Source organism: Rhagoletis pomonella, unplaced genomic scaffold (genome assembly GCF_013731165.1).
Source record: "Rhagoletis pomonella isolate Grant_MI unplaced genomic scaffold, Rhpom_1.0 Rhpom_scaffold_00003, whole genome shotgun sequence".
NCBI classification, from domain to species: Eukaryota; Metazoa; Arthropoda; class Insecta; order Diptera; family Tephritidae; genus Rhagoletis; species Rhagoletis pomonella.
Genome location: NW_023458557.1, coordinates 34239815 through 34264303, shown reverse-complemented (window position 1 = coordinate 34264303; position 24489 = coordinate 34239815). Strand labels below are relative to the sequence as shown.

General features: G+C 35.4%; 2 protein-coding genes across 2 annotated transcripts; both read right to left on the bottom strand.

The window, feature by feature from the left end:
- Nucleotides 1-3108: 3108 nt before the first annotated feature.
- Nucleotides 3109-4840, bottom strand: LOC118734927. The gene is made up of 3 exons (XM_036464526.1): nt 4759-4840; nt 4405-4699; nt 3109-3169 (listed from the first exon to the last, which is right to left on the bottom strand). Exons 1-3 carry the CDS (start codon nt 4838-4840, stop codon nt 3109-3111), a joined length of 438 nt encoding a protein of 145 aa, XP_036320419.1.
- A 1649-nt stretch (nt 4841-6489) lies between these two features.
- LOC118736187 lies at nt 6490-13812 on the bottom strand. The gene is made up of 3 exons (XM_036466279.1): nt 13710-13812; nt 9882-10040; nt 6490-6935 (listed from the first exon to the last, which is right to left on the bottom strand). The coding sequence occupies exons 1-3, from the start codon at nt 13810-13812 to the stop codon at nt 6490-6492; spliced, it is 708 nt and encodes a 235-aa protein (XP_036322172.1).
- Nucleotides 13813-24489: the final 10677 nt, after the last annotated feature.

The window sequence follows — 24489 nt, the reverse complement described above, 5'->3', positions numbered from 1 at the left end:
AAAAGGTTATAACAAATTCATAATTATTTAAGTAGCTGAGTATGTGCAACAGAGGAATGCACCGTAAAATGTTCGTATGTTTGCTTACATGCTTGCCTAACAGGTATTCATGTGTGTCATGCGTGTCTATCTGTGTAAGTATACCACCCCATAAAAGCGAAATTGGAATTATTAATAATTATTTTTTCTTGCACAGGTCAAGATCATTTGTGTGCCCGTCCACGTCGCTGGTGCAAGTATTTTTAACACTGCAACCTTTGGGTTGGCCAAGTGCAGCCTTCGCATACTTCCAGGATTCGAATTTGATCGCAGGTACAACTTTTTCCTTACCGCAAACTCAACATCAACGTAGCGCTAGTGCAGGTGCAGCCCACTCTTAACAAGGCCTTTATAATATCGCACACCGTCTTCAAAAGAGTCACAACTCAAAATAATACGTTTGTCAAAAAATGCAAAAAACTATTTCTTAGCACATGATAATCATATGGACACGGACGACTTTACCATACGTTTTTATACCCGAGCGCAGTTGTGCACAAGGGTATATTAATTTTGTTCACATAACGGTTGCTTGTAACAGCCAAAACGAATAGAGATAGATATAGACAAATGTATACATAAATGCTCAGAATGAATAGAGAAGTCGATTAAGCCATGTCTGTCTGTCCGTCCGTCTGTCCGTCCGTCCGTGTACACGATAACTCGAGCAAAAATTGAGATATCTCAACGAAATTTGGTATGTGGGTTTCTATTTATCAAAGGTAGGTTGGTATTGAAAATGGAACTGTAACCACGCCCACTTCCCATATAACGGTAATTTCCAGAAATACGAAAACTGCGATATTTTAGTAACTACTGAAGATAATTCACTCAAAATATATATTTACAATTGGGCAATTCACAAGGTGTCGTATTTGTCGTGTTTGTCGTGAAGTCATGATATTTCATGACAGTTGTAAAAATGTTGTTATTGTTTTGTGAAGAAAAATAACACATGACGATACAACTCTGCAACCTATGTTTATTCGGAGTTATGTGATCAGCTGTTGTTATTTACATTCTTCTTCTTCTTCATTTACTCGAATTTACAAAATATTTGCCGACGGAGTTGAAATGGAGTCATATGCAAAAAATCAGGTAATTATATGCATAAAAGTTGGTTGAAGTTTGGAAAAAGGAATTTTAAATGTTTATGTTGCAGAGTAAGCAAAAGCGCACGCGTTGCAACCCAATATAAAGGTGGGAGGTAAAAGAGGAAAAGGCGCTTATAGAGTTCCTTTCTGAGCATCGCGATTTCGAGGTTTGTAATTTATTTATTATGTGCTCCAAATTAATTTAATTGTATTTCTTAAAGAAACCAACTGCGCAAATATTTTACAAGCGCTTTGCAGAAGAGAAGAAAGTTCCAGTGGAGTGGAAAATTGCGCGCACCAAAGTCAGAAACATGTGATTGAACTACAATAAGGCAAAAGCTTGGGAAAGTTCCACAGGCGCAGGGAGTATGGAAGGTGAAACAATAAGAAGTAAGTTTTTTTTTTTTAAACTTCAATCCTTTTTTACTTCAGCCTCTTCAATCTCTGTTCCAGGCACGCTACTCAAAATGTTTGTCTATTTTTATGAATTCGATGAAATTTTCGGCAGCCGCCTTGATGAGTGCGCAATTGTCGATGACAGTTTTCAAATTGTCGATATTGAAAATCTAATCGAAGTTGATGGCGATTACGCCACTGAGACTCCAAGTTCGATGCCGGCTGAAAGCGCAGATGTAGTAGAGAGCCCAAATCAATATCAATATGCGGCCACTTCTAGCCGAAAAGGAATATATTCCAGGACAGCTCTTTCTGACCTCATGCAGGTAAATGAGGAAATTATAAAACTAAGAAAACAGAAGTTGGAACAAGAGAACGATGTTAAGAATAAAGAATTAATTTTAAAAGAGAGAGATCTAGAGTTGAAAGCAAAAGAAATAGAACTAAGGGAAAAAGAAATGGAAAACCGATTTAAGTTGCAAAAACTTGAAATGGAAATGAAAGAGAGGCTAGCCATAGAAGAAATGAAGCTTAAATATAAATAAGTATATGTACATTAGCCTGGGTCAATTTTTTTTTTTTTGTTTTTTTTTCCTAGCCTTAAAGAAGTTAAAGGTTTTACTCCGTCACATTCTTTCTATACAGGCGTTCAAAGAAGTCAAATGCGTTTTTTTATGTACCTTAACATATACAATTAGTCCTAAGTTCCTCTTTGCAATGAGATAAAATACATATTTTTGTGTTCATTATTACTAATTATAGTAAAAATATCGATGTACCTTAAAATGAATTAAAGACTTAATTTTAAAACGTTAGCTTTTTATTAGCAAATACATAAAAATTAAAATAGTACATTGCATAGTTTGATTTTGTATGTGGATAAGCAATCTCTCTCTGGTGTTGCTTCCTGAAGGTAAGATGTACTGGGGTAGTCTTTCATTGGCATTTTCATTTCCGGACTGAAAATGTATTAGTATGTTGTGAAGAATGCAGCATACCATTATCCAATCATTACATTCCTGCTTGTTTTGCCTCGTATGCATTCTAAATTTGAGTTCCTTTAAACTTGCAAATTTTTCTTTTAGAAGTCCAAAGCAGTTCTCGACTCGGACGCGGTACTTAGAGAAATATTTATTGAATTGATTTCTCTCTTCTTGAGAGAACTCAGTGCTATTTTGCCTGAATGGCGTTATTAAAAATGATTTTAATGGATAAGCACTATTTCCGGCAATCCACTGATAGTTGGATAAAAGACGCTCCGGATGTTTGAAAATAGAAGAATTTGCAAATATTTTAGCGTCGTGAACGCTACCTGGGTATCCAATTGTGACTTGCCTAATTCTTAATTTATAGTCACAAATTGCCTGGACTTTCACTGAATATTGGCGCTTACGTGAAAATTAGATTTCATGTTGCTTACCAGGAGTCTCAGCTAATCTTATTTCCGACCTGTCAACATATCCTACACATCCGGGCATCTCTTCCCTAGTTGCTGTCACAATTTGATGTCTTTCTAATTCATTGGGCCAATGCAAAAACTTATGTTTCTGCTTTAGTATAGCTTTAAATATTCGTTGAGTTATATTTTTAATAGTACCTCCATCGCCAACACCAAATAGTGAAGCCACTTTAGGAACCCACGATTGAGAGAAATAGAGATTGCGCCAATCGCGGTACCGCTAATCCGCTCTTTGTGATTTTGACAATGAGTGAATGAGCTGTGTGCGTGACGTCATCTTGGTGCAATTGTTGAATGTGAGCATACGAAAAAAGCCAAATAACAATTTTAATATTTGTGCGTTAATATTTCTGCGTGGTTTTAAACAATTATTGAGACATTAAAAAGCAAAATGAGGTGTGCAGTGGCAAAGTGTAATAGTGAAAACAAAAGGAAAGCGTGCTATATAAGTTTTTTTTTCGTTTCCTACGGACGCAAACCTGGCGAAAAAGTGGAAGCAGTTCTGTCGGGGAGGACATGCATTAAACACCAAATCGAGCTTTGTGCTATGTGTGTGAGCTATGAGCTTCTGGAACTATGTTGGCCTTTCCTTGGTGAATTGTAGTAGGTATATTTCCATGGTGAATGTAGACAGTTGCTGGTTTAGTTTGCTGGCAATGGCATACATATAAAAGCAGTTTCTACAGTAAATAGATACATGAACTTCACTACCTACTTATTTTTGTTAGTACCTGATTCTTTTAGTGCTGGTATGAGGTAATGCACCAGTGGATAAGGTCGCCAGGCGATAATTCAAGCGGCATCTTACCGCGCTATTACGTACCTAATACAAAACAGTGCCCAAATTATTTTACATTTAAAAGTTCAGCTTAAATTATGTTTTACTGACATAGAATATTTGCTTCCAAAAAAAGCCACACTCATGCATCCTCTCGAAAATGGTACAAAAGTCATCAAATAAAAGCTGTGGAGTCAACAGCTGTGGAGTTTATGGTGATTGGCTACCGTCCACAAATATAAATATGCACTCTGCATGGCTTTTTAAAATGGCAAGTCGAAAAATTCACTTTGCTACACACCTTCCTTTTGGTCTACATGAAATTGCAAACACTGTTAATACATCAATTTTTTCATGTGCTAAAAATCGTACTTATCTAAAGGGCTACATGTCCAAAATTATTGCTATGTGTTCCTAATTAATCAATCTTTGTATATTTATTGATTCCTGCAAAATTGGGCCATGTAATATTAAAATTAACACATTTTTCTGCATTGTTTACATAATTTTATATGCGTTTTGGCATTTCTCTCTCGCAATTGCACCAAGATGACGTCACGCAAAAATTACGCTCAAAAATCCTCTCTCATTGGCGCAATCTTGTATTCTATCATTCTTGTTTACGAACCGATAGTCCATCACCAGAGGATCCTAATCTGAAAAGCACTATCTTCAGTTGCAACTCGATTGACAGTTGCGTTGCACTCGAACTGGTGTTAAAAACTTCATCCTGTTTAATTAATTCCACTATATAGCGCAACTCCTCTGGTTTAACACGGATCATTTGGCTAAACCTGCCATCGTCTATATTTTTAAGGACATTCCGTTGCCACTCTAATGATTTGGGTATGCTTAAATGAACACTTCTTCGATTGGCCAAGAGGCAAATCATATTCATCGAGAAGCGTTCTACAGCTTCGACCTCCTCATCGCCTGGAAAGGAAAATTTATGTTTACGAAATGACGAAATGAACGAGAAGTCCACCACTTACTCGAATCCGCCAACAATAAATCTATTGCTTGATTTTGACACAAGAAATTTGTGATTTTAGTTTTTACACTTTCTCCTGGCATTTTTACTTTTTACTTCGATCAGCTGGTTAAGTGCTGAGATATAATAAATAATCGTAACAGGTGTTCACAACCGTCGTGTTTTAACACAACTTTTGTTAGGAAAATATAACTTCACAACACCTTGTGAATTGCCCAAATAATTTTCAGACGAAAAATAAGATTATTATAAATTTTTGAAAAGTGGGCGTAGCCGCGCCTACTTATGGTTACATGTGTATATATTGGTAACCGCTGCATCAATTTCTTCCAAACTTGGCACAGTTTTTGGCCTTCACACAACATACCAAATGACCGAAAATCTTTAAAATCGGACAATAACCACGCCCACATCCCATATAACGGTAATTTAGAGAAATGCAAAATCTTCGATAAATCAGTAAATATTAAAGCTAATTTATTCAAAATTGATGCTTACAACAATTCTTTACCAAGAAATGCGTTTATGATAAAATTTTGGAAAATGGGCGTGGCACCGCCCACTTATGATCACATATATGTATCTCGGTAACCGTTATACCAATTTGTACCAAACTCGGTACGGTTATTGTGCTTGCCACATAAAAGCAAAAAGTTGAAATTTATTGAAATCTGACTGAAATTACGGCCGCTTTTCATAAAACGGTAAATTTGAGAAATGCTTGAAACTTCAATATTTCGAAATTTAAAGACGCTAAGTTACTCAAAATTGATACACCCCGGCTTACCATGTAGCGGTAGCTTTCGGAAAGTTGCAAAACATATATTTAATACTTGCGCCGGGTATTTAATGTTCGGCTCCGCCCGAACTTAGACTTTCTTACTTGTTTTCTAACAAATTATAACAAAAATTTACTTCAGCTTTTGCTAAAAGGTAAATAAATGTCTGTGTACATTTTCTCATAAGACCGATTGGATTGATTTTTCTCATAAGACTGATTGGAGAAAAAAGTAAAAAGCATTACAAAAAATTACATATAAAAAAACCAAATGTAATTAAATTACGATGAATATCTAACATTTAAATGTAACCAATATAATGATTAGCACGACTGATTGGAGAAAATAGTAGAAAATATTACTAAAAATTTTAAATAAAAAAAAACAAATGTAATTCAGTTGAAGATATTGAAGATGTAATTTTAAATGCTGTAAATATGATAATTTTATATATGTTAACAAAATTCTCTCATTCTTCATTTATTTCATTTTTAATATCTATATGACATGTTTATTATACCAGAAAAAAGATAATTGTCTATTGTGTAGATCAGTGAAATCTGCTTTATATAATTAATTTAATTTTTATACAAAAAACGCATTTCAGCACTACCAGACTACTTTTCCTACTACCTTTTCACAGAAGGGGATAAAATGGTTACCCGCATTCTCTTTCCTTCTCAAATGCAACCTTACAAGGCAGTCGATTGACACAAATGTCAATATTTATCCAACCTTGTATTATTTAATCATGAATCAGAACCAGGAACTGTGCTCACAATTCTACCAAGTAACCAATGGTGTGGGGGCAAGTTCTCCTCGTGAATGATTACCATTTGTCCCACTTCTATATTGGCTTCTAGTTTTAACCACTTTGAACGTTGTTGTAGACTGCGAATATAGTCACGCGACCAGAGTTCTCAAAAGCGTTGTTTTAAGTACGATACTTGCTGTCACTGTGTTAGGGTGGACGTGGTGTTGACAACGCCGCTCTTATCTGGGATCGATAGCAAGGATGTGCCAATCAACAGATTTCCTGGTGTCAATGCTTCACCATAATTAGGATCGGTAGATAGTGGAGTTAACAGTCGAGAATTCAGAATAGCTTCCACTTCTACGATGACGGTCTGCAACTCTTCGTAGGTTAGGTGAGCCTTGGTAATATTTTTTATGAGAATCGTTTTCATCGATTTCACGGCTGCCTCCCATATACCACCGAAATGTTGGGCGCGTGGTGGAATGAAACTAAATTCGAAACCAGTGATGTTGCTGTAGCTGGAGATGTCATCGACTGCTGCTTTGTTGAAAAAGTGATGCTGCAGCTCCTTCAGTTTGGCCTGAGCTCCAATGAAATTGGTGGCGTTATCACAGTAAATGCGTTGAGGAATGCCACGCCGACCTATAAAACGTTTCAAGCAAAGTAAAGAATTATTTGTAGCTAAATCGGATACCAGCTCAGCATGTACTGCTTTCGATGCAAAGCAGATAAAAATTGCTATATAAGTTTTGTAGGGTGATTTTCCTCGAAGGCGATAAGTTGTAGCGAAAGGACCGCAAAAATCCACTCCGCTAATAAGAAAAGGCCTTCGAATTTGTAAACCATCGGCAGGAAGATCCGCCATTATTTGGTTCATAAGCCTTGGCTTATAATGGAAGCAATGGATACAGTTTCGCACAGTCTTCCTTGCGATTTCTCTTGCGTGTATTACCCACACCTTTTCGCGCATTAAACTTAGCAAAACCTTTAGGACGGCGTGCGATTTCACCTGCTTCTGTTTTCGAATGCACTCAATCTCTTCTGCGAACTGGATTTGTTGAATTTGTGAAATAAGTCTCCAGAAGGTCTGCTCCAATTCTGTATGTGGCACATGTAGTATCATTGAAGCGCTGAGGTATGTATTAACAGGGACCTTGTTGAAAACGCGAAGGACGTATGATGCTGTGCGAAGCAGCCGATAATGCCATGAGCTACGGTTGATAATTGAACTGATGATGGCTCCATCGGTGCTACTATTACTACACTTGAAAGACACAGCCTTGCGACGTTCCAGATCTTGATGGGTGACGATAGCTGCCTTTTTAGTCACAGGCCCTTCTGCAGACTGTTTATACAAAAATGTGGTTCCTATAAACCAAATTGTATCCAAAAGTTTGACGGCGCTCGACCCACGCGAAACTATGGCAGCTGGATTCTCCTTAGTCGGAACGTGTTTCCAAATTATTCCTTCAGAATTTTCCTGTAGCTCTGATACTCTATTTGCCGCAAAACAATTTAGTGTTGACGAGTGAGTTTGAATCCGTTGAAGAACTATCTCTGAATCTGTCCAAAAGCAAACTTGAGAAGAGTATTTAATTAATTTGTGTTTAATTTTTCGCCAAGTTCGACTTAGCAAAAGCGCTGTACCAAATCTCATGGGGCTTAATAAACCAAGATGTCAAACATTTTTATTATGACAGTACACTTTACTTTGTGATAGTCTGCGTATCTGGCAAGTCATAGCGGAAGCAAAATGTGTCCTCTTCATTTGTTTTAATAGCCATTTAATTACACAAAGCGTCAGACAACTGTGAGGAGTTTGAGTGCCACTTACTTAGCGACAGACCTGCCGACTTAAGAACTTCTATGATTTCGAACTTGAGGGAATTTAAATCTTCTATGCTCTCCGCACCAGTCAGTAAATCGTCAACGTAAAAGTTCTCTCGAATGGCTGATGCAGCGTCTGGATGGGCATCCCCATCGAGGTCTGCGATGTGACACAAGCTGCGAATCGCAGGAAAGGGCGCAGCGGCCAAGCCGTACGTAACAGTATTGAGTTGAAAGAGCTGTAATGGTTCATGAGTCTCATATCTCCAAAGGATGAGCTGATATCGCCGATATTGTTCGACGACTAAAAACTGTCGATACATTTTAGAAACATCAGCAGTTAATACGTACCGATGTAACCGAAATGATAAAAAGGTGGTTATTAACTCCGGTTGAATGGTGGCTCCAACCATGAGTATATTGTTCCACGAGTAGTTCGATGTAGTCCGCGCGGAAGCGTCGAAAACTACACGAAGCTTGGTGGTAGTACTTTGGGGTCTGAGAACGCAGTGATGTGGAACGACGTAATGCGAATTTCCGAAATCGAAATCAGTAATTGGAGATATGTGGCCAAGTGCCACGTATTCCTTTATGAAATCAGAGTACATACTCGTTAAAGTTTTGTCGCGTAACAAGCGCCGTTCAAGCGAGAAAAATCTCTCTTTTGCGCTGTGGAAAGAGGTTCCTAATATTTCTGGCGAAAGTTAATATGACAACCTAACCTTTATGCTGCAATTTCTTTGAACTTTGAAGGTTTCAATAAAGTGTTGCTCGCATCGACGGTATTCATCCGACAATGCAGATGACGCTCGTGTAAAATCTTCGACCTCCCAGAATCGCTGAAGAAACGAGCCGATGTCAAGTGGTTTTGAGCTTAATGTTACATTGCATACCAAAGGATGAGGCCTTGAAGCCCTTTCAAATTTGCCTCCGACTATCCAACCTAACTTACTGTTGTGAAGAATTGGCAAACTTTCTCCAAGAGAGATTGTACCGTCTTGAAGACACTCAAAAAGGATTTCTGTATTGAGTAATAAATGAACGCGTTGTGGCGTATAAATCAATGGGTCTGCAAGCTGGATTCCGGGGGGAATGTTCCAATAAGCTCATATGTCAATGAGCTCATATGGTTGTACGTTTTGTTATGGCGAATTGGAATGACCAAGTAAAATCTCTAATACGAGATTTGATTGTCGCGTTTACTGCAAATTTTATATTAGTTTGAATGTCTGAAATACCTGACACTTCCAGAGTTGATGATATTCTCTTCAGTTGCAAACGTTTAGCAGTTTCTTCCGTTATGAAATTTAACTCTGAACATGAATCCAACAGGGCTGGCTGAATTCGACCAAGTTTAACTTAGATGTAGATTAAGGCTGTTGGTATTATAGCTGATTTGTGCGAGCGTGCAACCAATGAAACTGGCGGGTTATTTCGAGAACGATCTGACAAACCGGTTGAGATGGACGCTGGTGGCAATTGAATTGTTATTGCTGGTCGTGTTGATTGCATCGAATCCGTGACTGTTCCTGTAACGGGGTGAAAATGTAAATGAGTGTGATGTGACTGTTGACATACACTTGGACACCATGGGCCCCGTTCGCAAACAGTTAATACAAGCTCCGGATTTCTTCACGAAATCGAAGCGTTGCGTGGCTGATAAAGCTAGAAACGATGGGCAATTGTTGATGCCATGTTCTACGTTTTTGCAATGCAAACAACTAGACTTAGCACTGACGAAAGAATTAACAGTTCGCTTACCATTGAGTTTTCCATCCCGAGGGGATGCCTTTAAATTGTCTTTTTTGGAACAGGTCTCTATATATTGGCAATGACGACTCAACCATTTGTAGCAATCGTCCCACGATGGCAGAGCTTCAAATCCTTGCTTTTGGTTATAGGCCGCTTTCGAATCCGAAACTAATTTAGATAAAACAGTATAAATGAGCATTAGATTCACGATGTCTTTTTCTGATCCACGTGAAAGAAGAGACCCTCGAAGTGCTGCAACGGTATCGATGATGTTCCGCAATGTTGAGTGGCAAGCAGTGCTGTTTGATACTGTACCAAGCAGATATAATTTTCAAGATTTGATGCACAAGCTACACTGCCTCCACTGCTTCCTCTAACGATGCTGATGATCCCAGGCTTGTGTGCAGAATGCCAAGTGCGATGAACAAACTCCGAACGAACGTCCAAAGAAATGGATTAAGATTTCCTTTGGCTTTTCTTAGACAGGACAAGTACTAATCGGGACAAGTCCTGTCACGGTCGCCACTTTGTTCTAGCCAAAAAAAAAACACCTTCGTTGCTGACAGTCCGTTTTCTTTATTTCAAGTGAAGTTTTTCATCATCAGTTATGCGCTTAAGATTTATTTATGCTTAAGGAATGATCTCGTAATATTTTCCTGGTATGACTTTGGGTGAAAAAGGTAATAACAAATTCATAATTATTTAAGTAGTTGAGTATATGCATATACAACAGAGGAATGCACCGTAAAATTTTCGTATGTTTGCTTACATGCTTGCCTAACAGGTATTCATGTATACATATGTGTCTATCTATACACTCAGAAAAAGGTTTAGTTATAACAACCAAGATTTGGTTATAGCAACCAAGTGGCTTAGTTGGATATGGCGAAATAAATATCTAGTTCACGGAAGTCTGCGATTTACTTGAGACTTCTAGTTGGGACAAATGTATATTTGTTAATAATTACAAAACGACTACCTTGAGTGGACAATACTGTTAGTTGAATAAAATCATTGTTGAGCAAATATAAACAATGCTTTGGTTGATACAAGTTAGAATTACCTAATAAAAAAGTTTCGGTTTGACACAAATAAAAATTTACTCGATGATTGTTGTGTTTACTTACTTCTTTTATTTGCATATATTAAGCATAAAAAATTCATACATAAATATTAACATAAAATAATAGTGTAAATAATACATATGTATACGGTGGTATGAATTTCCTAAAAAGAAACGATGAAACAGGAACAGTCGTGCGAAAACCCAGGTCAGTATCTGCTGGTTTAAGTATACTGCTTTGCTTTTTCCTTGGCTAAACAGATACTTTCAAATTATAATTCACATGAATTATATATTCACTGAGAAACCCCGGTTGGCATCAAACTTTATATTTTTAAAATAATTATGCACACACCGAAACAACTCGCGGCGATGGCAAAACTGAAACTGAGACAAACAAGCCTGGGCATGTCACAGCACACAATTTTCTTTCTCTACCTAGCGTAGTGATCGACATGCCATAGCTTACTGAGCGATCTGTGACCACACGCGTGTTTCACCCATATACGAACAGCGGTAGCGGAGCAATGATCTCCACGCACACAGTCTCATTCATTAGGGCTATTCGCGATCCGGTGCAAATGGCCTAGCATCATTGCATTGAAAATTTGTATTGCAAATCATTTGCAATACACAAACAAAATACACGCATTTGCATTTGTCATGGCTTGACAAATTTGCAATACCGAAAATCCATAGCATAAAAATGCTATGCATTGCAACTCTGGTTGACATTTCTATCAGCTGATTAAAAAAGTTTTACCATGACAGTTTAATAAAGGTCGCTCACAATCCATGGCATATTTCTGCAATTGCATAAATTTGTCAGCTCTTATGCACCGAATCGCGATTCAATAAGCGGAACTGTGTGCATTGCTCAGCTGGCGTTCTTCGTATGTGAAACACACATGTGCTCAGAGAGCGCTCAGCATTATTTAGGGGTGGCTCACAAGCATGAATATGTTCCGTTCTCTAACCAAATCGTGGTTGCCTCAACTAAGATTTGGTAACTATGACTAAACCATGTGTTGAAAGAAAGCTTATTTGTATTAGCAGAGCTTAATGACATCCTTTTATGAACCATACGTTAAGTTGAATGGAATTTGTAGAAATATGCTTCAAAAAAACATTTATTAGTATTTACCAAACCCTTCAACTAAATTAACGATTTGGTACAACCTAGATGAATATTAGAAGCTTTGATATATTTAGTTATAATTACCAACCCATGGTAATAGTTCCCAATCCTTGGTAACAGTTCCCAACTATTGTCAAAATTCGGGAACTAAATATCCTTAGTTGTCGAAACTAATCCTTTTTCTCAGTGTATGCCTGCGTACGTACATAGGTAAAGCAAATAAATACTGAATGCTTAAATATGTAAGTGACAAAGCGTAAGTATATAATTAACAAAAGCATGAGTATGTAATTAGTAAAAGCGTAAATATGTAAGCACAGAAGTTTGAATTTTAATCAAGGATGCATCGTAACGTTAATTTTAACGTTTACCGAAAAAACATCGTTTCTGTTGAAACGATTCAGTTTCTTATCGTTTAGGTAATTATCAAAATAATTTCATTTTCGTTTTTAAAGTAAACGAAATCGGATCGTTAACGTTGAAACGTTAAACGTTTTATTATTAGTGAGCTGGCAATGCCCTAATCAACGATCAGCTGTTTGTGTGCAAGCACAAAATAAATAGGAGTGTACTCGTACACCCAACTATCTAAAGTTTTAGAAAACTTTTACTGGTTTTGCGTTCTCGTACCCAAAAAACTTGCAAAGTAGAGGAAATTGAGAGAGCAAAATGTGGAAGAGAGCTGCAAATTTCTGCTGGAAAAATTTTTCCCAGCTAAAACTTGCAAGTAAGAAAATCAGCTGATCCTAAATAAACAAAAGAAAATATGGCCTTTTTGAGTTATTTATTGCAAATTTTATTATTAATGCTAGTATACAACGAAAAAGTGAGTAAATTTAATAAGCACAACGTTTTTTGAGTTTATGTTTCGTTAATTTGCCATTAATTTCCAGTTTGTTTACTTTAGTGGGTGCTGACTATGGTTGCCGTATGACATTTTTCGTTTGTACCATAATTTTCCTTTAAATATACCAAAATAGATTTAAATGCAGCATGCTGAAATGTTTTTTTGCTGAAGTTTTCGGTTTTGGTAGGTTGATTGTGGAAATGGAAATTTTATAATTTTAAAGCTACATCTGTAGCTATATCTTTTATTTTTTTTGGGTCAATGATGGGTGTTTGGAGGAGATACTCTTGTTTTTGAATGCGTCACCATGTGATACCACAAATAAATATGAGAAAAATAACTTATTCATTCCGATATAATTAATTTGTATTTTAAAAAGGTTTTTCTTATCCAAAACTATTCAATTGTATAAAATGCCAAATCGGGGGAAAATGTACCAAGCAGAAAATAAATTGTTAAATTAATCACCAGTGGCAACTGTGCAAGTGATCAGCTGTTTCAAAAGTTGCAAGTTTTTGCAAATTTTGCGTTCTCGTACTTCCGTTGATATTTCGTCTCTTTGAGAGCGAATGCTGCTAAATTCTCAGAACTTTTGTTGCTGGAGAATTTTGTCCTCTCAATACGAGTACACACCTAATGTAAACATTTGGTTTTTCGAATGCGTGAATTTGGGTATATTTTGCAGTAAATCTCAATTGTTTTGTAATTTAATTATCTATTTAAACTATTTGTTTGCAGAATATATTTCCCGAGGCAGAACGGAGAGTTATCAGCACTTTCCGTGCTCACGTGCAACCTCACTAATTGTGGAATTGTTGGTCAGATGCAGCGATACTATTCTGCATGTGAATTGTGAAATATAAAGCAATTTTCTGATTTCTTCGTTGAACATATCGCTGTAATATATAAATTATGGATTATTATTATGCATTTTTTAAATAATATCGCTGAGCAACAATGTACATATGCATGTGTATGTACATACATATGTACAAGTACATGGTTTGTGAAAGAGTGCTGTGAATGAAATGAATGAAAGCCAGCCCCAAGGCTTGTGCCGCCGATTAAATGAAACAAAAACCAAAGCAAGCAATTGAGAAAGTGGTAATATTTATGATGAGAATGACCGAAAACCCAAATATGTTAAAATATTTAAATTTCTTTTGTTTAAAGATTAGGCCAGCTTAGCTTTATATTGGCTTAACTTTTCAAATGGGCGATTCTATGCTTTGACGCGACACTTTCGGCAGGAGCACGTCATATCGCACATTTGTTACAAGAGTGTCATGATCCAAAAATGAAAAACTCGCATTGTAAAATGAATACATATTTTGTTCTAGTGAGGTACTAGTAATCGATACAGCTATGAAATTTTTACATAAAAGAACAGGTAGCGATAATTTCTGCACACTTAACTCGATTTTATATTATTTCGAATTGCCACAAATTGCAGCAAATGTGCGATATGTATGCATAACGTAAATAATTTTAATTTCGTATTAGAATTTCTATTTGGACCGTGTTTTTATTTACATTTTTACTAACTATGCATGTAATACATATGTATGTAAATTATGCTTTTGAAATTCATTTGTTTTATGCATATTCATCCAAAGAAGTTAAATAAATGATATTCAAACTTAAATCGCAGTCTAATACCGATACAACAACGGTATGAATTACATTTTTACTTATTTACTTATTTATTTAACCTTAAAAGTAAAATAATTTCTGTTAATTTGTCACTTAGATGTGACCTGTAGTCATTCACTATATATCTCAGTGTCAAAAATGCACGCTCTACACTCACTTGCGTTGACGGCGTTGCGTGAATAATTTGAGAAAGCTGGTAGAAAATTGTGTGTGAAAACTTTTTTCTTTCCCAGAAGTCGGCAAAATTGGTTTTATTGTCGGTGGATTCGTTGAATGTTTCAATAGCCAAATAAGCTTCTGAAGTGCATGAGGCGCTGTATGTAGGTGAACTTATTTGATTTAATAATTTACCAAGTAAATCGGTACTTGTATCTTCGATACTACTCTCGCTTTCTGTTATAGAAATGCTGTGGGGTTGTGCAGACTGCAAAAAATATGAAAAAATAATATAGCTTTGGTGATATTGAAAATAACGATAATCATAAAAAGTACCTGTCAAAAATCGCACTAGCTTTTAAATGTAGCATTTTCAAATGCTCAACGGCTATTACTCTAATATGCGCAAATTCAGGACTTAGCAATAAACGATGCAATTTGGGGTCTAAATAAATGGCTGCAGCTACTGTTGCATTACTTATTAGCATTTTCTTCCTTTTAGTAATCGAATGGAATAAAAGTCTTGAAATTTCAGATGCATTGGAACATTTTTTTACCGCCAAGCACATTTCCAAAAACATTGCTATGAAGTCGCCAAAAAGCAAGTTTTGGTTTTGTAACTTTTCTGTAGTTGCCTTTATAGGAGCAAAACTAATCGAAAAATCGTTTACAAAACTCTAGTCTACATCTGAGTTTTCAAAATTATGATCAAAGAAATTTCGAACAGCTTTTAAGCGCTTCACCAAATCATATGAATAGCTCCAACGGGTGGGGCAGTCAGCTATCGGTGGTAACAAATTATTATTGACCAGAAGTCGATGTACTGCTGGTGTGCGAAACCTTTTTGCAGTTAATCGAAAATTTTCAAACTTCAATTTTACATTTTCGTTTTTTATTACATCGTGTACACTCAATTGTATCGTGTGAGCGGCACATCTTATAACAGCAAGAGAATCTGAAATTAAAATGATAACACAGTGCTACAAAGAAGAATTGAGTAGAAATACCTGGGAAGTGATGTAAATTTTCTTGTATATCTTGTCGAGTAAGGTACTAAAAACTGGGTTTTGACCATAAGTCAAGATTTTTGGGGGTGTCTTGCAAATTTCATATTTCGATTCTTGTTTTATTCGACAAGACCTACAACAAATAAATAATATAAACAAAACTTTTTAATATACAACGCTTTTATAAATGGACTAAAAAGTAGAAAATAATATTTCTCAGTCCCATAGAATTTGTTTTGATAACTTTTGATTTTGAAATTTTAGCAAAAGTCATTATAAACAATCTATGAAATTGAAAATGAAAAACGTGGAGCGCATGCAATACAAAGCATTCGATTTAATTGACAATAGTCAAACTACATAACGTAGACCTAAAATTTCTACAGCGAAAGTAGAACTTTGAAATCGATTTTAAGCGGTCGTTATTCATATACCCACATACATACATACATATATTACTTTTCATATCAATTCAAGTGTATTACATGCGCCCCACGCTTTTCATTTTCAATTTCATAGATTGTTTATAATGACTTGCTAAAATTTCAAAATCAAAAGTTATCAAAACAAATTCTATGGGACTGAGAAATATTATTTTCTACTTTTTAGTCCAGTTATAAAAGCGTTGTATATTAAAAAGTTTTTTTTATATTATTTATTTTCTACTTTTTAGTCCTGTCTGAATAAAATTTTGCAATAGATATTAAAATAATTCAACGATATTAATAGAAAGGTGCACACACATGCATTTACATATGTATGTACATACAAACGAGCACCAATTAATTGTATTTAAAGAAATGGCGTGTCGTCTATTTCCGCTGTAGCAAACGTAGTACATAGGGCGACATCTAGATGTCATCTACCTCGCCCTATTCACTACAGATGTCGCCCTATGCACTATGCTTTTTTATAGGAACTTTTCAAAGCAAAGCTTTATGGTGTCGGACACACAACATTGAAAGTTTCTGGATCCACAACATTGAAAGTTTCTGGACACACAACATTGCAAGTTGATAAAAGCGTTGTAAAAATAACATCACTTCCCATGTATATTGGAGTGCCGCACAGTATAACGTATTGGGCATAATAAAAAAATGAATTTTAAAGTTATTTTATTTGCCATGGTTTTACCTCATAGTATTTTTATCATGGTATTGAGAGGTAATATATAAATTTAAAAATCACCGCAATTTAAAATTTTTAGAGTTTTGATAGTTTTTAATTTCTTGAAGCTCCCCTTTTTAATAACTTGAGTGGAATTTCAAAATTGATGAATACTAGATTTCTAGAAATTTTTTATTTTTAAAAAATTTTGAGAATTGTAGGAATTCTAACAAATTTTTTCTAAGTAAAAGTGTCGAATATACAAAATTGATCAAACGAAATTAAAAGTTTTCGAATGCTGGAAACCTATTCATATTTCGTCGATTTTGAATATTTAAAAAATTTTCGTTATTCTTGAAGATTCAAAAAATTTTTGGACGTTGATGTTTTCAAAAAATTTAAAATTCTCAAACTTTGTTATATCAATGCAAAATTTTGGAAAAGTTCAGAGAAGTGGAACAATTTTGGAATTTTTAAAAATGTTAATATCTTTTAGAATTCTAAGAATTTTCTATTTTTTACACACGAGTACATGAACATAATAACTTTTCGACAATTTGTGATGTTTCACATTTTTACATTTTAGGATGGATTTTAAGATAAATAAAATTCTCAAAATTTGGGAAAATATAAAAATTTCTAAAATCTCAATAATTTTGTACATTTGAAAATATTCTCGTTTTACCAAAATTTCTAGAATCTCCCGGATTTCGATAGTTTTTGAAATTTTGGAAATTATCCTAAAAATAAAAAATTTCAAGAAATTTAATAATATTAAAAAACTCAAAATTTTGGAATTCTCGTTTTTTTTTGAACTTGTGAAAATATTCAAACTTACTGTGACTTTCAACTGTGTAAAATAATACAAATTCGAAAATATAACTAAAAAACTAAAAATTTAAAATTAAATACATAAATTCAAAATTTGGAAAATTCAGTGAATTCGAAAAACTGATAGCCCTACTTAAATAACACAATACTTCGAGCTTAGCACACAGCTATAATTTCAAACTCAAGTGAAATTTGACACATTTTTTCCATGAATTAAAATTTTCAAAAGCATCCATTCATTAGGTTTGTTCCCTAAGCTTCTCAAAGTCACTTCGAGTTACATATTCTTTGATATACGATCACAGTTTGAACATTGCTCGAGTTTTTCTACAAGTAGCTTGTGGGACAAACCTGTTATATATTATTGTAATGATATTTCACGATATTCAGTTCAATATTATGAAAATACATATTACACAGTCTTGGGGGGGGGAGGAGCCACTGATAGTGCCGCACTAAATTATTGGCACAAGGAATTTTTCACAATGCATGCAACATTTTTTAATTAAAATTTTCGGCGAATTTTTTATAAAAATATTGTTGATACTACAACAAAAAACAAAAAAAAATCTCTTTGCTTCGGGCAAAACTCAGGAGAATTCAATAAATTTGCCTTCATGTTGGCAATTTAAGATCTGCTTCATTCTTCTTCAATCTGGCAGTACTCTACATAGCACAACTTTGTTATCGACTACTCGATCAGCCGTTTATTTAGTGTGCTGATTTTGCAATCTTTGTTTTTTATTACAGTTAATTTTCATATGCGTAACTTTAAAAATAATTGATGCGGAGAGCAAAGAACTTCAGCAAAGAAAATCGATTTTGGACGAATTCATGCAAAATCTACACATCTCCCTATATCGGTTAGTAAAATTGCCGAAAATTGGAAAGTCGACGGTACAAAATGTATTGTCAAATATCAAGAAAAATGGCAGCATTGAGAGAAAGACGGAATCTGGCTGAAAATCAGGCAATATAAATAAAATAGTGTAGAAGGATGTTCTAAGGACTTTGAAAAGGAATCCCAATCTCTCTGAACATATTGTTGCACTTGGAGTGTTATTCTGAGAACCTGTATTGTTTTGGCCTAATTTGGCAACAAGCCATTGTGCAAAAAAAGCGAAAGAGTTTTATACACAAAATGGAATCAACATTGTACTAAAAGAGGCCAATCCTCCGAATTGCCCAGTGCTGCAAACGATCGAGCGTTATTGGGCCCATATGAAATCAAAATTAAAAAAACAAAATGCACGACTTCAAGAATAACGCAGTTCCGCAGAATGTGGCGAAAACAGGCTCAATCGATCAACTAGGGATAAATCGATACCATCAAGGTATTACTCAAATCAGTACTTGTACTTGTATCAAACAAGGTATCGATACCTACCCAGTATCGGAAAGGTATCGAGTACTATATATAGACTACGATTTTGCATATTTTTCAAAGTAATTGTATTGTTTTTTTCCCAAAAATATGCATTTTTATGAGATTATTTATCTTTTAATAATGTTTCAGACAAAAATTTAAGACACCAATTATTTTTCTATAGTATTTGATTTCAAAAAACAATAGAATACATTTTTACAAGATTAATAGATCATCTCGCAAGGAACATATGACCCAACAACCGTTATGTATAGACGCAGTGTTGCCGTTGTGAGTTTTCAGAAAGTAGAAAAAAAGGGTTCATTAACGAGAAAAAGGGTCACCATATTATTTTTGATTTTCTTTACTAGTAAAAGAATAAATTTGTTGAATTTAAAAAGAAAAATAGTGGGACAAGCTTTTCACAAAAAAGGTTGCAAACATACACATAAATCGAGAAGAGTTACATTTCCCTTAAAAACTTTAAGTGATGCATTTTTTCGTACTTACAGTTGGAAATATTTTTTAATAGCATGGTTCTGTTAACATTTCCTAAAAAAGCTTCTGAAAAGGGGCAAAGGTCGCACATAATTTTGGAAAAGGGTAAACAAATCAAAATTTTCAAAATTGGTGCTCAAAAAGGGTCAAATTGCCCCTTTAGTCGCACAACGGCAACACCACTATATAGACGGGCTTGCTTATATAGCTGCGGAAATGTTTTGCGCATATCTTTCAATTCCTCTAATGGGTTGCTTTTCAAAAAAGATGCTGAAGCATAATAAGTTTTGCGCTTCCGATACAAGTACCTTTTTTCCGATACCTACTTGGATCGCAGTAAAAAGTATCGAGTACAAAAATACTTAGTAAATTCAGAAAAGTATCGAGTACGTACTTGGATTTACTTGTATCGATTTATCCCTATCGATCAACGAAAGAGATGTCCAAGTATTAATGGCGGGTGTCATCTCTAAAGTACGGGTATTTTGGCGTGGAAATTAATTCTAATAATATTTGTAAATCTTTCATTTAAATAGAAATAAAAGAAGATTCTAAAAAAGTTTCAACTAAATTATTCACATTTAAATTATTATTTTTTGTTATTTAATACCTGCCAGATTTCAACTGAAGCAGATCTTAGTATAACAATAAGCCAGTTTGAAGTTAGCAAAAAAATCGTTTTGATCTTTGGGAATTTATTTGAAGGTAGTTTCTTCCAAACAAAAAAATATCGAACATACTTTGTACTTCATTCATTTTAACCGGGACACAATTACAAGCTTTACTTTTACCATACGTCGTATAGTGGCGATTAGTAAATAGATATGTAAATATTTAAAGAGTTCTAATTTTTTACAACGAGATATCTAAATTTCTTTCTTGCCAAAAACCGGGACATTTTGCGTCCCGGCAGGTATTGTACCGGGATCGGGACCGGGACATAGGTATTAAATCCGGAACAGTCCCGCCGAAAACGGGACGGTTGGCAACCGTGGTCTCAATCGCAATTTCAATATTCAATGGGGGATCTACCTGCTTCTAGGTCTACTTATGCCCGCTGTTTCACTCGCAGTGCAGTCGACTTCGCAGGTCCAACATGTATAAATTTACGCATGGCCGCGGAGTGAAAGCCACCAAGGGCTACATCTGCTCGTTTGTGTGTATCTGCACCGGTGCTATGCATTTGGAATTCGTGAGTGTCCTGACTTCATTGGCATTCCTCAACGCCTTTAAAAGATTCATAAACCGTAGAGGATACTGCAAGGTGATGTTCTCTGACAATGGCACGAATTTCGTTGGCGTTGAGAAGGAGTTGCGCAACAATTTCAAACGGTGTATGGCAGACGACACACTCCGCTCGTTTTTTGCTTATTCGAATATCGAATGGCATTTTCATCACTCGGCTGCACCTCACATGGGAGGATATTGGGAGACCGGTATCAAACGCATAAAGTACCATTTGAAACGCGCGTTGGGTGAGACTTTACTGTCTTTCGAAGAGTTCAGCACGGTACTTACCGAAGTGGAGGCCTGTGTAAACTCCCGTCCGATATGCGAAAATCCGAAAAGTGCAGGCGACCTCAAGGCATTGACTCCCGGACACTTTATCATAGGTGAGCCGTCGAAGTCACTCCCAGCACCTGAGGGTAAAGGGTTCTGTGGAAATCTCCATCAACGTTGGCAGGTAATTTCTGCCATACGACAGCATTTTTGGCGTCGTTGAAGGGGCGAATACCTGGTGAGCTTACAGCGTCATTCCAAGTGGTTTCGATTCTCACGTAGTATCGTAGTAGGTAACATGGTTGCTATATTCAATGAGCCTACTCCTCCAACAAAATGGGTCCTTGGCAAAGTCCTGAAATGCCAAACTGGAGCTGATGGACATGTAAGAGTAGTTACGCTGAAGACCTCTAATGGAGAATATGTTAGACCTATAGCGAAAATTTGTCCTCTACCAACGAAAGGAGATCTATTTTGCGAAGACTTGTAGAAAATAAGTTTAACGAATAATCTTATATATAATATTTTCATCTATTTTTCCATTCTATCGATGTAATTTTTGTTGAACATATCAAGATAGTTCAAGGGCGGCGGTATGGTATGTTGAGTTCGAATAAGCTAATACTGAATTTTTAAACCAGTGTTAATATACACGCCCTCACAAGGGTTAATGTTGTGACGCAACACAAGAGTTAACAACGATTGTCATTTGATATTTATTTGCTTTCTACTTGCTTTCGTACCACTGCATCGTAACTATCTTTTGTATTCTTGTAACCAAGGCGAATACATATAAGGTGGTATCGATTGAATAAATACAACAATTACTTGAATTTTGTTTTTGCTTTTAGCGGGCCATTGTCCAATTTCAGCTATTCTTCCCGAATGAAAAAGGGCGATAGAAAATACAAACACTCACGTTTTCACTCACTCACTAACGAAATACAAAATTTTGACAATCAAACACTAGTCACAACTGATGAAACAACACCACCTTATATAAATTCGCCTTGCTTGTAACTTTACATTGGACACTTCGTTTTTTGACGTGAAAAGCTACCGCTCGCAAACCGCCTAAGTCTTATACATTTAGCTGAATTTACCAACCGCAAATAATAGTATTACGAATAAACTACCAATTAAGCTAAATCAGCTGCGTTTATTTTTCAATTGGATAACCCCGCTTTAAGTTTGAAAGCTCGCAAGTACAAACCGCCCAAGGCTCTTCTAATAGTCTGTGCTCTTATGAGGGTTATATAAGGCTCTGAATAAAGAGCATTTATTCCAAAAAGGATTTATAAGGCTCTGCATGTAGACATATTTTTAAAAGCTTCTTTCTCTATACTCTTTTTTCTTCAATTTCATGATTAGTAAAAATCCTCTTCTAATGCAAACTTTTAGATTTCTATAAACACTCTTCATTCAGAGCGATTAATCAATAATTTTTTGTTGAGTAATTACCCTACAAGAATTGTGGGATGGAAACTAACACATTCTCATTTATTTTATTAACACATTTGCAAATTTTGCGTTGGTTAAAATGAGACCAATATATTAGGCCATAAGTTGGAGGAAGACGGAAGATCACATGTACATGTACGTGCTTACATCAGTTTTTTCACACTGCCCTTTAGAATTTTATAGAAACTTGTAGGTAGCCAGTGAAAGAAATCTCTATCAGTGTTGCCACTCAAATGATTTGTCAAATGATAGTCACTGTTCTTGCAGGATAGTCAACAACAAGCATAATTACACACCTCTTAAAATTTTAATGTTTACAGCAATTTCGCATTCTCTTTTCGAAGTAGGATTTGTCTTCATAAAAATTGTGAACGCTCTTAGTCATATCATTTGGAATTTCGCTAGATAAAAAAATACTGCGTTTTTGAAGTTATATACCTCTTTAAATTTTCCTGTGTTGACATTTATTTACTGGCGTTTTATTCAATCGTGCTCGTAAAGATGGAGTCCTGAGAAAACTGTGTTGTAAACTGGTTAAAAAAGAAAAGGACAATGTCTGAAAAATGAAGTTTCACAGTGGCGATACCTTCTCTTTTGCACACTATGAATTTTTCGAGGAGAATTCGGGTTTATGATTTTTGTTTTCAAGCCTATATCGTTTTTGGGTTGAATGATGAAAATCAACTGGAAATATGTTTTTCATCTTACCGCTTTTCGACCAATATGATATTCCATTTCTGGAGGACTTGTTTCTGGCGAAGCTTCAATGCCAAGACGTCCATTTTTGCGAAATTGCCTATTTAGAGATTTTCTTCGACTTATTTTAATAAAAACTTGAACAAGCGGTTTGTAGATCAAAACTTTGCACGAAGAGAAACGTAGAGAGAAACAACAATTTTTTTGTACTCGAAACTTTACTCTTTGAGTGTTTCTTCAGTCAAAGAGAAAATACTCTTTTCAATGCTCTTCACGTAGACTTTTTTAAGACTTAAACAGGAAATACTGTATGCAATGCTCTTCACGTAAACTTTTTTAAGACTAGAAAATTTACAATTTGAGAGTTTGGTATGAACTTTCGCTATTCAAACAGGAAATACTTTATTCAAGGCTCTTTACGTAGATATTTTTGGAGTTTTTTAATGTGCGCACTTATTTTCTCAGTTCTTTGCACATCAATCCAAGCAGAGCTGAAGTTTTTGCGCGTCAGGCATGTTGTTAAGTATGAGTATAAGCATAGACAGACGGCAGCGTTGATTCGGATTAACGCCACAATTGATCTGATCAAAATTGTGCCTTGACAGACGGCAGTAATGCGGATTAACGAGCCGCGAGGTCATAGGTTCCTATCCCACGGCCAGTAGAATATTCATTTAATTTTTTTTTTATTGATTCAATTATAACTTCTATATTTTTTAAAATTTTTGTTTTAGTTAGTTGTTTTTGACTTTTTTAGTAAAATTAAACTCTAAAAATTTAAATTAACTAATAATAAAATACAAATGTGAAATAAATTAAAACAAACGGAAATAAAATAAAAAGCAATTAAATATATAAATCAAATACAATTTAGAAAAATAAAAGAAATAATAAAAACAAAATTTTTTGGCAATCGCTCCAACCGAGGATCGAACCTAGGACCTACAGGCTTGTTGTACGCATCTAGAACACAAAGAAACTGCAAAACTAGCATAGACATCCACCCTGTCGTCGGTAATGCAGTCACCGAAATAAGCTCTTATACATTTTAAATTGGATTCCTATTTGAATTAGTATGATGACTGCATTACCGATGAAAATGTATAGGTCCATGCTATTTTCGCATTTTCCCTGTATTCTACGCTCTCTGAGTTTTGGTCAGTGCTGTCATCGAAAATTCCCTTGATCCCAGTTAAGTTTGGGAATTAACTCTAGGACTTAATACGGATCAACTGCAGTTAATTCCCGAGATAATTCCGAATTAACGAGTTGATCCGAATCAACGCTGCCGTCT